Source organism: Rhipicephalus sanguineus, chromosome 2, assembly GCF_013339695.2.
Source record: "Rhipicephalus sanguineus isolate Rsan-2018 chromosome 2, BIME_Rsan_1.4, whole genome shotgun sequence".
NCBI classification, from domain to species: domain Eukaryota; kingdom Metazoa; phylum Arthropoda; class Arachnida; order Ixodida; family Ixodidae; genus Rhipicephalus; species Rhipicephalus sanguineus.
This window is the reverse complement of record NC_051177.1, coordinates 152,761,060-152,775,264: the sequence shown is the minus strand read 5'-3', so window position 1 is coordinate 152,775,264 and position 14,205 is coordinate 152,761,060. Positions and strand designations below refer to the sequence as shown.

At 43.5% G+C, this 14,205-nt stretch overlaps 1 protein-coding gene across 1 annotated transcript in view; it reads left to right on the top strand.

Annotated features, from left to right (window-relative positions):
* LOC119383808 (MAM and LDL-receptor class A domain-containing protein 1-like) overlaps positions 1-12,456 on the top strand; it is a 109,039-nt gene extending 96,583 nt beyond the window's left edge. Inside the window, exons 7-12 of the mRNA XM_049412965.1 lie at positions 3,491-3,781; positions 4,782-4,913; positions 7,258-7,410; positions 10,300-10,408; positions 11,556-11,608; positions 12,344-12,456. Of these exons, the coding sequence (XP_049268922.1) occupies positions 3,491-3,781; positions 4,782-4,913; positions 7,258-7,410; positions 10,300-10,408; positions 11,556-11,608; positions 12,344-12,357 (752 nt within the window). The 3' untranslated portion in view covers positions 12,358-12,456. The remainder of the gene's footprint in view (positions 1-3,490; positions 3,782-4,781; positions 4,914-7,257; positions 7,411-10,299; positions 10,409-11,555; positions 11,609-12,343) is intronic.
* Positions 12,457-14,205: the final 1,749 nt, after the last annotated feature.

Below are 14,205 nucleotides of genomic sequence, written 5' to 3'. Positions count from 1 at the left end.
GTCCTTCGATGCGCGGAACATTCCCGCTGGAGGTTGAAACAATTTATGACAGATGCAAACCGCATTTCAGTAACACTGTTATTATACTGAAACATAAGCACAAAAGGGCGCGTGAACTTGCTGAAGCGTTCATTATCGCAAAACGAGGGTAATCATTGTACATCTGAACGGTCTGTTTGTCTACTAGATTGCGAAGTACGCAAGCTAAGCTAAACCATTTCTTTGGTGCCACCTAACTTTTCTGCGCACGCATGTGTTGGCTTTCGTCGTGTTAATTTTTGTTTCATTATACTTCAGTTGTTAGACAGTGCTAGTACTGTGTCCTTCTATTCTTCTGCTCCGTCTTGTTTGCACTGACTTTTTACAATATGCCTCAATTCCAACTCGCCCTCCTCTATACCTTACTCTGTTTGTGTCTCTCTTTCCTTCTCTCTCTCTCTGTCCTCGTTCTCAAGGTTATTACAGACCACGCCGTAGTGATGATTAGTGGGATCTGCCCAAGTTCTCTGGCATATGCCCGTTCATGATGATGATAGTTTTGGGGCATATCTACATGCTCTACGCCCAGCTATCACAGCTTCTTTGTTAAAAGAGAACATCCGAATGGCCTTATCTCTGGATATTGTAGATTGTCTCCGATTGCACGGCTATATTTCTTCATCTCAATATCGGACAGTGTTGAGGAAGAAGCTTTGCACGCTCAGGAGCACGTCGCTATCGTGTGGCTCGTGCCCTGTTCACTTTTTGGTTGCGTCAAACCTGTTGGTTCTACGACTGTCGCATCTGCTCAACGACTAATTCAAACCTACTTAAATATTGCTGTAGGTGCGTGCTTTAAGAAGAGTTAAGGATCTTCGGAACCGGCAACTCTAGCCCGTGTTCATATGTAGGAACAGCAAAAGGTGGCGATTTGCCAGAAATTATAAATAAAAGAATACACTCTCATGGAGCGTGCGGTGAGGACTACTTGGTAGGACATGGTGAATGTAAAACTACGCCTTAGAACATGACACAACAAGGAAGTGGACAGGACAAGCGCAGACTGAGAGTCTGCGCTGGTCCTGTCCACTTCCTTCTTGTGTCATGTTCTAAGGCGTAGTCTTACATTCACCAATTTATTCTCTTTTCTAATAATTCTTCTGTTGCCAATCGCGTGAACTTATAGCGACGAACGTCATTTTCGCGTTTATATGCGATTCGCAACACCTTGCGCTTCCACTAAAGACATTCGTTTCTCAGAACCACAAGAGAAACTTGGGCTGCGCTTGGTCTGTAGAGCGGCGTACGTACAACTTTCTTGATAAGTCTTTCGCACCCCCCTGCCCCATATTTCGGCTGAAGGTAGATAAGCAAACGGTGGTGGTGGAAGACCATTGTCTAACACTGGCGGGTGAAAATTTGCATTAGTTTGCCAGCGTGAGCGAGCTCATAGTCGACATCTAACGCTGGTGTCATCCACTTGAACGATAAATGAAGGTGCTCTGGGACAGGGCTGGGCAGTATCGCGATACAAGAGTATCGCGATAGTATTTCAGAGATACTTTTGAGTACCTGTATTTCTGTATAGAGATACATTTGAAAAATGTATTTGTATCTCAGTAGTGAAATATATTTACGATGTATCGCCTGTATTGCGATACTATGCTGGACACGGGTATCTCGCTACATTGTTTTTTTTTTGTGTCGGAAATGAGTTGAGGTGTGTTTCCAATGGGGGAATAGTGTTTTATTCTTTTTCGTGCCAAGACAAGCAAAGGCGCGCCGCCGGTCGCCGACAGATAGGGCGGCGATGGTTTCCGCTCAAGCACAGAATGGTCCATGTGGTAAAGCGCGCGTCGCCGCAGACGGCAGAATCGCGGGGGCAGTGTTGTCGGCCTCTGCCGACGAAAGTCGCTGTCTCTCAAGGTCAGTGCAGCACGCCTAATTTTTTTCAGGTGGCAAGCTATTACTTCGCGACCTCCCGCGCGGATACCGCCTTGGAACAGGCTTTGCAATGCTTCACGTGCATTCAGTTCTCAAAGCGGCGGCACTTCCAAAAGCAGTTCCCGTAGTCGCTGCGGAAGGGACTAGAAGATGGCAATCTTTGAAGCGCTTTCAGCCACCTCTCCAATGTCAGGGTGCGTTCCTAATTGATTACATGCGTGAAACAGTCTTTTGTGGTAGCAGGTTCCCCCCCCCCCTGGTAGCGTCGGTGGTGGTGACAGCTTCATTGAAACCGACAGGGTCAGACGGCTTAGGGTTCCGAAGATGGGGACAGACTTCGGATTCTGAACAGTCAGAACAACCCAAGTGAGGGCGGAAGCGTTTCGGTATCTAGATGACCCGAGAAGAGATATCGCCACGCTGCAGGGCAATCCGGCTATGAAGGCGATATTTATTCACTATAACACGAATTTGTGCTCGCCTTCAGCGGTAGACAGACTTTTTTTCTTTAGTGAGTCTTGTGCTGAGGCTGAACCGACGCTGTTAGAAGACAGCCTATTTGAGATGCTCACAGAGTAACCTTCTCAGCAAAGCAGATCTTATGTGCAAAGTAAATGCATACTTTTTCTCAATTCACTAGTGTTCATTAGTGATTCGAGTGATTTGCATAAAGTGTGCTATTTCTAGCATAATTTAGTTTGTTCGCCAAGTATGTCGATTTCGGTGTCCAATCCTTGTTACAGTTGCTGTGAAATAGTGTATTTTTTTTCAATTGATACTTGTAATTATGTCATTATTGCTAATTATGTACTTTGTCCACCCCCCCCCCCCTGCAATGTCTTAATGGCGCTGAGGGTACTGTAATAAATAAATAAATGAACTGAAAGTTTCGATGCACTGTAGCTTTAATTACAACATTATGCTGCACTAATAAGTGTCTTTGCGCAGTATGAGCATCCTTCAAATAAAAAAAGTATTCCATTAACTGTATCACTGTAACTGTATTCCGGAATACTTTTTTCGTCTTATTGCAAAAGTATCTCCGAAATATCCCATTACGTTAAAAGGAAATGTATCTCAGTATCTGTATTTTAGGCGTCCAGTTCATGTATTTCGATATCTGTATTCCGGAATACTTTTCTGAGTATCTTTGCCCAGCCCTGCTCTGGGACACGGCCTTACATATGACTGCCTTACACCTTGCTGTCGACTTCTATACACAGACTATCACTCTAAGTACAAAGAATGCTCTACGCTTACCGAGAGAGTATTTTTATACTCCACATTGCGTGAATCACAACGCCATACTATAATCTTCAACTAGGATAGTAGATAAGCTTAAAAATGAAGAGCGGACCACACAGAGCATTGGCGGGGTGGTTATCGCGTGATTGGGAAGTCTTTTATGGATAATGGCTATCGTATCTTCTGATCTTCTTTCGGTCTCAAGCTGCGTTGTGCTCCCATTATCTACAAGAATATGTATGTGTCAGAGCAAATAGATGGCGTATGAAGTTCATCTTATAGTCCGAATTATATTCAGGAAGTAATTAATTTCTCCTACCAGAGCCGCCTACAGTGCCCGCACAAGTCGTTACTTCGGAATCACGGCCAAGTGTGACTCCCGGACCAGTGTCAAGCGAAACTCCTGAACCAGTACCAAGTGAGGCTCCTGAACCACTGCCAAGTGAAACACCGGTGCCAGTGGCGACTGAAACGCCGGCCCCTGCCGAGCCGAAACCAGCCGTGGAGTGTCGACGTGGCGAATTCAGCTGCGGAGACGATAGCACTTGCATTCCATCTGCACTGCTATGTGATGGTGTTAAGGACTGTCCGAATGGACTGGACGAGAAGTGCGGTGAGAAGTATAAAAATAATTTTTTCTTCACGTTTGCTTATTGATTTTGCCGTAATTCTTCGTCGTCTTTGGCGTTTTCCGTGTTGCGTAAAAATGAAACATCCTCATTCTCTTCAATAGGGCACTGGCTCTTGAGTCTTTATTAACATGCATTTTCGTAAAATCTTGTGACATGTTACGGAAATCGAGCAAGCATTATTTCAGCGAAACAACCTGAAATAAATGCATACATACATGGATACAATTACATACATACATACATACATACATACATACATACATACATACATACATACATACATACATACATACATACATACATACATACATACATACATACAAACATACATACATACATACATACATACATACATACATACATACATACATACATACATACATAATGTTAATGGTACACGAACCGAACTGTCATAGGTTGGTTATTCGAACTAAACTTTTAAGTAGTACTGGAAGCGAGTGCATTCTATGGACGATGTCACGTAATACACGTGGGCGCCACCACCTTGGCTATTAAACAAATATTTTCTGGTTTTTATATCTCGTTACGTGACTTGGTAATGCCAGGGAACGTCGAGTGCACCAACCCAACCGTTTTCATTGGTATACATTCACTGTAGCCCTGTTCGTTTAGTTATTACAAGATGGAAAACGGCAAAGTAACAGCCGAATATGGCGTCATCGAAACGCATTCGTAAAATAGTGTTTTTGAACTAGCTAAAAATATAACCGTCATCTTAACTTCGTCGTTGCTCATTTTCTAGTCGTCTTTCTCGTGACTGATGACGGAACTCTACCTAATAGCGTTCCCATAGCTAGGATCCATACTGTGTTTTCCATTGGACGACCACCAATAAGTGTGCAAGAATATCTCTCAGCTGTTGATCATTGAACGTCTCCCATGGTGCGAGAACTATGTATTACCATTCATTGTTCGGTTCTTTGTCTAGTCTTCGGCTTTCCTGTTGACCCCTGTTTGCAGGAAGCACCATGCAATGCAAAGAAAATGAATTCTACTGCGCTACTGGCTACCCTGGCACTTGCATGCCCCGGTCTCTCCTCTGTGATGGACGCGAGGACTGCGATGGCGGCTCCGATGAATCGTTATGTCGCGGTAAGATTGAGTGCCTGTTGCGTGCTCGTGCTGTGATTCTGCTATTCACTAGCATTATCTTGAAATGTCTAAAGTACTGCACATTAGAAATAGACCACCCCACTCCTTAGGTGTACCCCTACTGTAAAAGATTGTTCCTGTGATGACAAACGATCACTTTGTGTAATTTTTTCACAATAACTTAACCCAGAAACTGAGTGTTGCTAATGAAGATTGTTATGCACAAAATGAAAAGATCTGATTTAGAAGCATCGACTAGCTGTTATTTCGGAACTTCCTGAATGATGAACATTGGAATCGTTGCTTTAACATATTGTATATCAAGGGTGTCACCCTTGTTATATACACACACGCGTACACTTGGTGCTTAAAGGGTGTGTCAGTTCTGTGTTCTGTCGTATCCTTTGTTAGTTGGGTTTCTACCGTGTCATGCAACATGTTATATCACAGATGTTATTACGCCCTTTACATGACCAATTATACGTAGACGTTACGCTTCCTTAGTGATCATTTGTGGTAGAACACACGATTTTCTCGATAAAAATTATTGTTTGCTAATAATGCCAAGCATTTCACAACAATACATCCGTGATAAGTTCGGACCTTTGGTTAACAGCTGACAAAACCAAATAGGAAGAAGCCATTAAAGTACCACTAAAGTACCTTGCATAGAATTCAAACCATATCTGGGTTGTGTGTGTACCAATATACTTTGATGCTGCCATGTTCACGTTAACTCGCCAATTCTGCACGTGAAATTAGGCGCGAAACTAAGGAAGACTGTACATGGAACTTAAAGAACAATCACTATCACCTTTGCTGAAAGCACCGCTTTTCTAACAAAACAGGGTCCGTATTTACAAAAACGTCTTGCGCTAAAATTTTCTCAAGAAAATAGTTCAGCCAATGACGATGCAAAAACATATCATTAGCGAAGCCGGCTGACCGTTGGCAAAGCGCACTCACGAAATAGAATTTTTGTGGATTCGGTCCCAGATGTTTACGCAAGATGCACAAGGGATGAGATTTCGGAAACGCCTACATCAACAGACAATATGCCCATAAACCTCACAAGGTTGTAGACAATATCTGTTATCGCTTGTTCACAAGGATCAGCCTTTCACTGGCTCATAACGATGCGAATAAAAAAAATAGCGATGGTGCATAAATATATGGCTTCCTCTTCTCCTATAGTTTTTACCAGGGTACTCGGGTGTAACACCTTGTTACATCCGTTTCTTTTACGTCGCTCTTTCATTACCTTTCTCATTATTTTTACGACACTTGGAGGCGTTTTTCGCCACCTACATTCAATTCGTGGTCAGTACCAATAACAAACCACATCATCGACACTACCGAGTCGCGTTTATTAGGTACGCATATTGCCCCACTTTTATAGTAAGCTAATTGTACTGGAGGTGCTCTGTAGCAGTCGCAAAACAACGCAATCATATAACCTGAACGCGTGACCCAACCGGCCAGTACAAGTCGCTCCTGCCCGATTGACAGGGGGGGGGGGGGAGGTACTACCAGTAAAATTTGCATTGCCGTGAACGAAAGGGAATTTCGTTACACACAATCAAATGAATCCAAGGCAATTAGGCCCGAGGAAGTATAGCGGAATTTATTGTTGACTTTAACTGTAGTGTAGTAATAATGACGTAAACTGTAAAGAATGAAAGTTGGCGAAAATTCCGACCTACGGAATGGTCATTTCTCGTCCACTTTAGCTGATTCCAATTTACGTTACTATACTACGTAACAATCTATCACCCCTATGCTTTCTCTGGCCTCATTCTGGTCGAGCTCGCCCAACTCGCCCAACTCTCCACGCTCCTTCCTCTGGCCTAAGTGTCTTGGACCCATTTAGTTGTGACTTGCATTTGAGGTAGTCCTACTTTTAAGTTGGATGAACCGCCAACTCAACAAAGGAATTTCTTGTCTTGTATTTACAAACTTCTAGTTCTACATAATACGTCCATATCCACAACTTGCTAAAGAAAGCACAACGCTCTTTAAGTCTTCAGGTGGCTTTATTAGAACAATCTTTGCGGCTGTACATTCAAGAACCACTATATATTTATGAGGCACGCCCCTGTGGAGCGCTCCGCAAATTTAGACCATCCAGCGTAATTTAACGTTTGCCTAAATCTAAGCAAATTGGAGCAAATTTCGCCTATATCGAAAGTGTGACCACGCTGGCCGGGATCGTAATCGCGTCTTTCGGGTCAGCAGCCGGCCGCCGTAACCCCTGTGCCACGGCGGCTCCTTTTCAGACTGCTTGATTGCTGTATACTTTTTCATGATTTCTTATAGAATGTTTTCGTTGTTTCTGTACTTTCAGCATGCCCACATTATTTCTGCCTCAACGGCGGTATATGTGGGTGGACTCCAAAAGCACCAAGTCCGGCCTGCGACTGTCGTGACGGTTACGAAGGCCGCCGCTGCAATGTGTTGACCAGAACCATGCCGGACATGGGCAAGCTTGCCTCAAAAGGTACCTTTTCTGTGCTGACCATCTTTGAAGGAAAATTGATGAAATGTGTTCGCTTTTTATTTAGTGTAAATACAATTTTCTCTCACAGCAAACGCTCGTTTGCTTATCAGGCGCAAGGGGAAAAATGCGCACCTCTTTCTTTTCTTTAGCTTAGACCAACCATCAGGGCCCCATTGCGAATGCTGGTTACATGCAGGAGGCTCTCAGGTAACCCCATAAAGAGAGTTTTGCTCGAACTAATTTTCTTTCAAATCGGTTCTCCATGAAAGAGCGACGAGATATTGATGTGCCCTGTTACCATGCCGACAGAGGGAGAGCTCCACTGCCAACATATTTGACCCCTATTGGCTGAGCAAACGCCTGCAAGCGGAATTCCATCTCTACTTTCGTTTATGTAAAATACCCAACGGCCTGCGTACTATTCATGTGGCGAGACCTGTGTCCTGTTGTTTATCTTTTTTTACCAAGGATGTTTCACAGGCCATTTTTATGTGCATAGGATGGTTACCCCAAGTAACATGCCATGGTCACGGTGACGTTCAAAGGAAAGCCTTCGGCGCAACGCATTTGTCCTCATGGCTTTCTCTCTCGTTTTCAGTGCGGCTGCTTTAAAAGAAATTTGGCATCACTTTCTGACCAGAACTTAACCGTTTTCACGTCCAGCAAGTGCTTCATGCATTGAAGACACGATCACCGTCGAGTGCTCGGCTCTTCGTGGTTGTTTCGCCGCATATCTGGTGGTCGTGATGACTGGTGCGGGTGTTGGGGTTCCTGCTGTAGCCAATGACAACAATAGACAACAGGAGTTGCTCAGCTATTCGGTGCGACTGTGGTGCTCAAAGATGACGGTGTTATGCTCGTTGTCTCACGTAGGAGCAATCGCTAAATACAGCAAAAAAGCAGACCAATAGTACTTCGGAAACTTTATGAGATATCATGCTGATTTTCTGTCTTTTATGTATCAGCTTTTCCAATTTGCATGCGTCGAAGAAGACATTTTCAAGTTATAGCCGGTAGTAACTGTACACCAAATTAAAAATGTGTTTCCATGCCTATCCGCCTAGTGCACTTCTGCTTTGAGCTGTACAAGTGGCACCATGCACGGTGAACGGCGGCGAATACCTAGTGCGTGAGCCCCACAGAAGTTACCGCAGACAAGGCTATCCTCCCCATTTCTGCATTAATTCTTATGTTTCTTTTTCATCTTTGCATGTCAGCGCTGCTCCATTTTCCACCCTTTCCATTGAATACGTATGTTGTTTTATTTTACTTATTTCCAAAGGTTTGTGTCGGTTTTTTAACGGTCTTGCGTGCTCGTAATGCATTGTATAACTTTATTGCATGTGTGTCCTAGCGCGCAGTGGACACACGCGCAATAAAATTATGCAATGCATTAGGCTAGGGCGCGTCCCGCAGGACCTCATAAAATTCATTTCAGTCAATCAATCAATTGCGTGTGTGTCGCGTCACTTGTGCGCTTGCACTTCATCTGTTTGTCAGGGCAGATAGAATAAGTCATCTTGCATTATAAAGAATCGTCTTAATTTTTGTTGCCCCCTTTCATGGTACGCCAACGACGCACAATAATGTTTTATGCCTGCTTGGCAGAGTACAAAAGCGCGCATAGCCCATTTGTTTAATTCAGCACCAGTACATAGAGCACTCATCAATACAAGACACAAAATAAAGAAACTGGAAATGTAACTTTTCTTATGTTTTAAGAAGCTTCATTCAGCCGCACATAGTGCGCTAGATTCACACAAAAAAAGGGAAACGAAGCTTCAGAAGACGTTTCCCCAATTCCCAAACTGCATTGTAATCACACGTTTCTCGAAAACAGTCCAATGGCCTTCCTCAATTGCACCGCTGTCCTATATCACATTAGTTTTTAATTACGCATGGCATCAGTCAGAACTAGCACGGCGTTATGTATGCGTGAACAATGAATCTCTCGTATATATTACATTCTACAGTTGGTGTGTAAAACATTCCATAATATGCGTTTCTAGAAGCAACAAATGTGCACCATAACAAGTAACTGCATGCACCCCCGATCACCTCTGTGCAAACAGTATTCCGAACCGAAAGCAACCTTAGCCAACCCAAGAACGATAACAACACACCCTTTGCCTCAAAATGCTCGCAAGTTGACGTGCAAGACAAAGATCATGATTTTAATTGTCGCATTACAGGGTGCTGCTTTAACGACCCTTGTGCAGAATGCCTCGTATCGATTTGTTAAATGCGATAGAGTCCGTATATGGGAGCCCAGTGATATATTGTTTTAATATACTGTCGTATGGTTTGCGGTTATATCGGTGGATCTCACAATGTAGGTAGCACAATTTGCAGTCCCGTAATCGAACGGCTGTAGCGCTAGGAGCCACAGATATTGCTCACGGAACAGCGTCTGGTATGAAGCAATCTTGTATTTCATCTCATGACCCACGAATAAACGTGCAGAAGTAGGTGGCTGAAGCATGGCCGTTGACCCCAAAATGCATTGGCTGCACTGGAAATTGTTGAGAAGGGCACTCGCTTTTTTCTTTCGCCTGTCACCAGCTGAGGTGAACAGTGACGCCACCATACCAGCGCATGAGGCGGATAGTCAATATAGAGATAATTCTACAAATTTTCAACTGTTGCTTTAGGTAAAAACTTTCAGAAGCGCAGTTACCATTTGGTTGCACCCTCCTTTCAATTCAATTCATTTTTCTTCTATGATGGACATTCATTTGGCAGTTCACGCTGTCCATGGCCTAATTTGTCACAATTGCACTGTGAAAGTGGAGAGCCTTATATTGGTTCTGCGGGCAACGCGGCAATTTCTATTATCATTGATAATGGTTATTTAGGATTATTTGTATATCTTTTTTCGTTGCTTTGCAGGCTCTGAATCTATTGCCGGCATTGCGACAGGGGTAGTTCTTGCTTTGGCTGTCCTGATTACAGCCGCAGTAGCCGCATTCGTTTTGATCCGCAAACGACGCAACGCAGAGTAAGTATTTCTTTCAGTCGGGGGGAAGACATTATAAACATGGTTTGGCTTGGGCGACCGTCATTTCCTTTTACTGAATTTCACATTCATGAGGAAGTGTGAGTTTAATTGGCACGTTGCTATACACTACTGATCCTCTGCACTACCACTTCAGTCAGCACGAATTATCTGTACTGTGTTTTTTTGTCGCGTGCACAGAGAAGAAACAAAATAACAGCATGAAGACACTTGAACATTGCACAACCAAAGAAGCTACTAACTTAGTATTTCCGATTCTATTCCTTTATCAGGACTGCTTTTATGAAATGCGGTCGATTGCTCATGGATTTTGCATGCAACCTCGTTCTATTGAGTCAGTAATTGTAATGTCCAATTCAACACTACACATGGTGGAACCATCGATCTTTAAGACTGGTTGTTGTCAATGTGCGGTTGTCTTGCTTGTGTAATAATTTCCAAGTAGGTTCTCTTACAGACACTGTCCTGGTCCTAATTGACGCACTGTTCTTGCTATTTGCTGTTAGCGCTGCGGCTGTAGAAAAAAATTTACACTATTTAGAGTACTACAGCTACTCCACTACAGGATAGCTGTGTGCACCTGTCGCAAAACATTATCCCCGGTTCTATAGGTTCTGTAGTCTTTACTGGTGCGAACTCCGTTTAGAAAAAGAGGAGGTCGGTGAGGACTGCATGTACTCATTCTGTTTGGAGAGCTGTAAGCCGTCCCGAATCTATGAAGACAGAAGACCTGTAGATGTGTGTTCAGAAAAAAAGGTTGACGACTCAGAGTACTGTATACTGCACTGTGGGAGAGCCATAAGCCATCCCTGTGCACAACCCGGGTACTGACATAAACGTACGCCGGGGATCCTGTTAGTAACTACTCAGGATCAAATAATGTTCGTTTTCTGTCTGTCTGTATGTCTGTCCGGGTGCACATACGTCACCTAGAACTCGCACTGGTACACACATCATGCTGTAGCACTCATTTACTGGCATACAGAAACCCTCACAGCAGCACTCCTTTATGCTGAATTCATTTCTATATTAGTTAAACAAAGTCATGATAATGACATTGTGGCATCATGCATAATTACCGCAACATCTACAAGAGTTGCTCATCATTGTTGACAAATTGCACATGCAGGGACCCACCACTCATCCTCAACCCTTCCTACGATGCGTCAACGAGTGAAACAAGTAAGCACAATAAGTGTCGATTATAACGGCTAATCTGTAATTTCGTTAATAATTATTTTCTAACCATACACATGCACGTTATTGTACATGTGAGACATAATTTCTCTTTGGTGAGCGCATTAGGCTTCATGATTAATCCTAATATTGAACACTAGTTAGTAGAGGTAAAACTGACACAACTAAAACATTCTGGGCGCATTGCGAAATGTTACATAAAATACATTAACTGTTACATAAATACAAATAAGCTTTGGGGATTCGTTGCCGTTGTTTCTTATCAAAATAGCAACGGACGATGAAGCCAGTGGTTTACTGCGGCAGTGATGACATTTGCTACAAGCTAGTAAAGTGCAGGTACACAGGATAAACACTGAGCAGATTCATCGTAGAGACAATGCAATGCTATTGAAGTAAGCTCCGTAAAGCTGAAGGCAGGTGTTCAGCTCAGTTCCTTCTTTTACTCCCTCAAGCTTTCTCATTTCTTCTGTCATTTGTTGCTACAAAACAAGCTTCGTTTTTAATGTATGAAAAGAGGGAGTGATATTGCTTTCTGCAAAAATTTAGGCTTTTAAAAAGGCAGTAAGCGATATTCATACCAAATATTGTTAGGCAAAAAGGCTGTCGGTTTACGAGTACTCTCGGTGGAACCTGAATATTAGTTATGATTATCACTATATCCTCCTGCATAAATAACTAAACCAGCTTTTTTTTGTCCGTTTTCTTCTTACATTTCAGCGTTCTTCAAATGAAGGGGAACATCGCTAATAGCATCGCAGGACATAAGCGCACTGTACAAAAGCAAGGAGTTGACGCCTGCCAGCTACTTTATTTACATTGTCTATCCGTCTAATCATAATATTTATGTAAGCAAGCAAGAATAATAAAGTATCCGAAGAAGTTGCGTGCTATAATTGTAAGCCAGATTCTTCTGCTGTAATAGACAAACCGTTATATGCAAAAATGGATGTGTAAAATAACGGCAAAAGCATAAATAGAAATTGAATGTAAATCACATACGCCACCTAATCGAAAAATAGTTACCATTATTATTCATACAAAACAAAACAAAAAAGAGGCAAAATGACTTTGTTGGGGTGCCGCGCACCATGTGCATGCTAGTTTTGTCTAACGGCAATGATGCAAGTTCCAACAACGATGTGACCAAGACGATATTCACAAGACCAGAATAGAATGCGAGCACTATGCTAATTTCCCTGTGAGGCAGTCAGTTATTTAATCTAACGGCGCTATTTTCGAGAAAGGGAGCATCGCATCACAAAGGCCACAATTACTAACAACACTGTACGCTGCCAGCTCTGAAATTTCTCTCATTCATGCGAAGAGTTTATTCCGTGCTGCAATCCGCTCAGCGAAATTTCTCCGTTGGTTTAGAGCTGTCATAAAAATAGAAATATAAATCTTGTCCATGCCTCCTGGCAACTTACTCGCGTGCTTAGCTTAGAAACCGACCCATCATCGCGATCTTGCAATTTTTGCTAGCGTTATGTTCACAGGGTGCTGATAGTGTATAGTGATAGGCATAGGCGTACGCACGGGGAGGGGGGGGGGCAGGGGGAGTGGCCGCCGTCCCTATTCATCTGAAAGGGGTGGGGGCGCAAAGTCAACCCCACACATTGACATAATAGGGAGTGGGGGCGCTGCCACTCGGGGGAGGCGCGCAATGTCAGCGCCATACATTGACATAATTAGGGAGGGGCGGCGCTTCCACGAACCTTCGCCCCCCCCCCCCCGAAGGGGAACCCGGCGCAGGTAATTGGTGATAGGACTTTAGGCTGACAGGCTGTAGTGTAGTATACAGATAGCGTGGAGCTTTGAAGTGCTCGCCGCTGCCCGGTGAGGAAATAACATTGCTCCCCTGTCTGAAAGCTGGGGCCTTAATATTGTGAAGAAGGTTGTTTTCCAGCACCAGCGACATCTATTTTACATGGTTACTTAAGCGTCATTCACGCACGTTAATAACCTCCCCGTAAAATTGTGGCAGCAGATGGCAACAGAACGTTAGAAGTCCGCTCGCTTCGCCGCCTAACCTGGAGGAACACCAGGACACGATTGTCGCAGGTCTTGGAGATTTTTTTTCCCCAGAGCGACATCAGCACATGTTTCTGCTGAGCAGAAGCTGCACTTTGGCTGTAGTAGCATGTAAACGTACGGTCACAAATATAAAATGGCTGCCAAAGAGTCAACATGATTCATCAGAGCAATCCGAAACTACGCTAGCTATGACATAACTCCCTCCCTATTCCTTTAAAAGGATGCGTCGCTTAAGATCTAAATATGAATGAAGATTACCAAGTTGGTATGGCTGACTTCACAGAGCCGGGCACATCCACTGCCGACCCTAGAAAATAACAAGTTTCTTCTCCAGAACATAGCAAGTTACAAAGGTCGAAACTATTTGTTTTCCGTAATTTGCATGAATAGCTACATTTTTCCACGGAGCAAGCACAGTGACTAAAGTGGCGGCGATAGCGGCACAACAAGCGCCCACATCTCCAATCAGTGGCGAAAAGAATTTCTGCCCGCATTGTTCTTTCGCGCTCAGGCTGCTTCTTAAATGCGAACGAAGCCTTCACGAA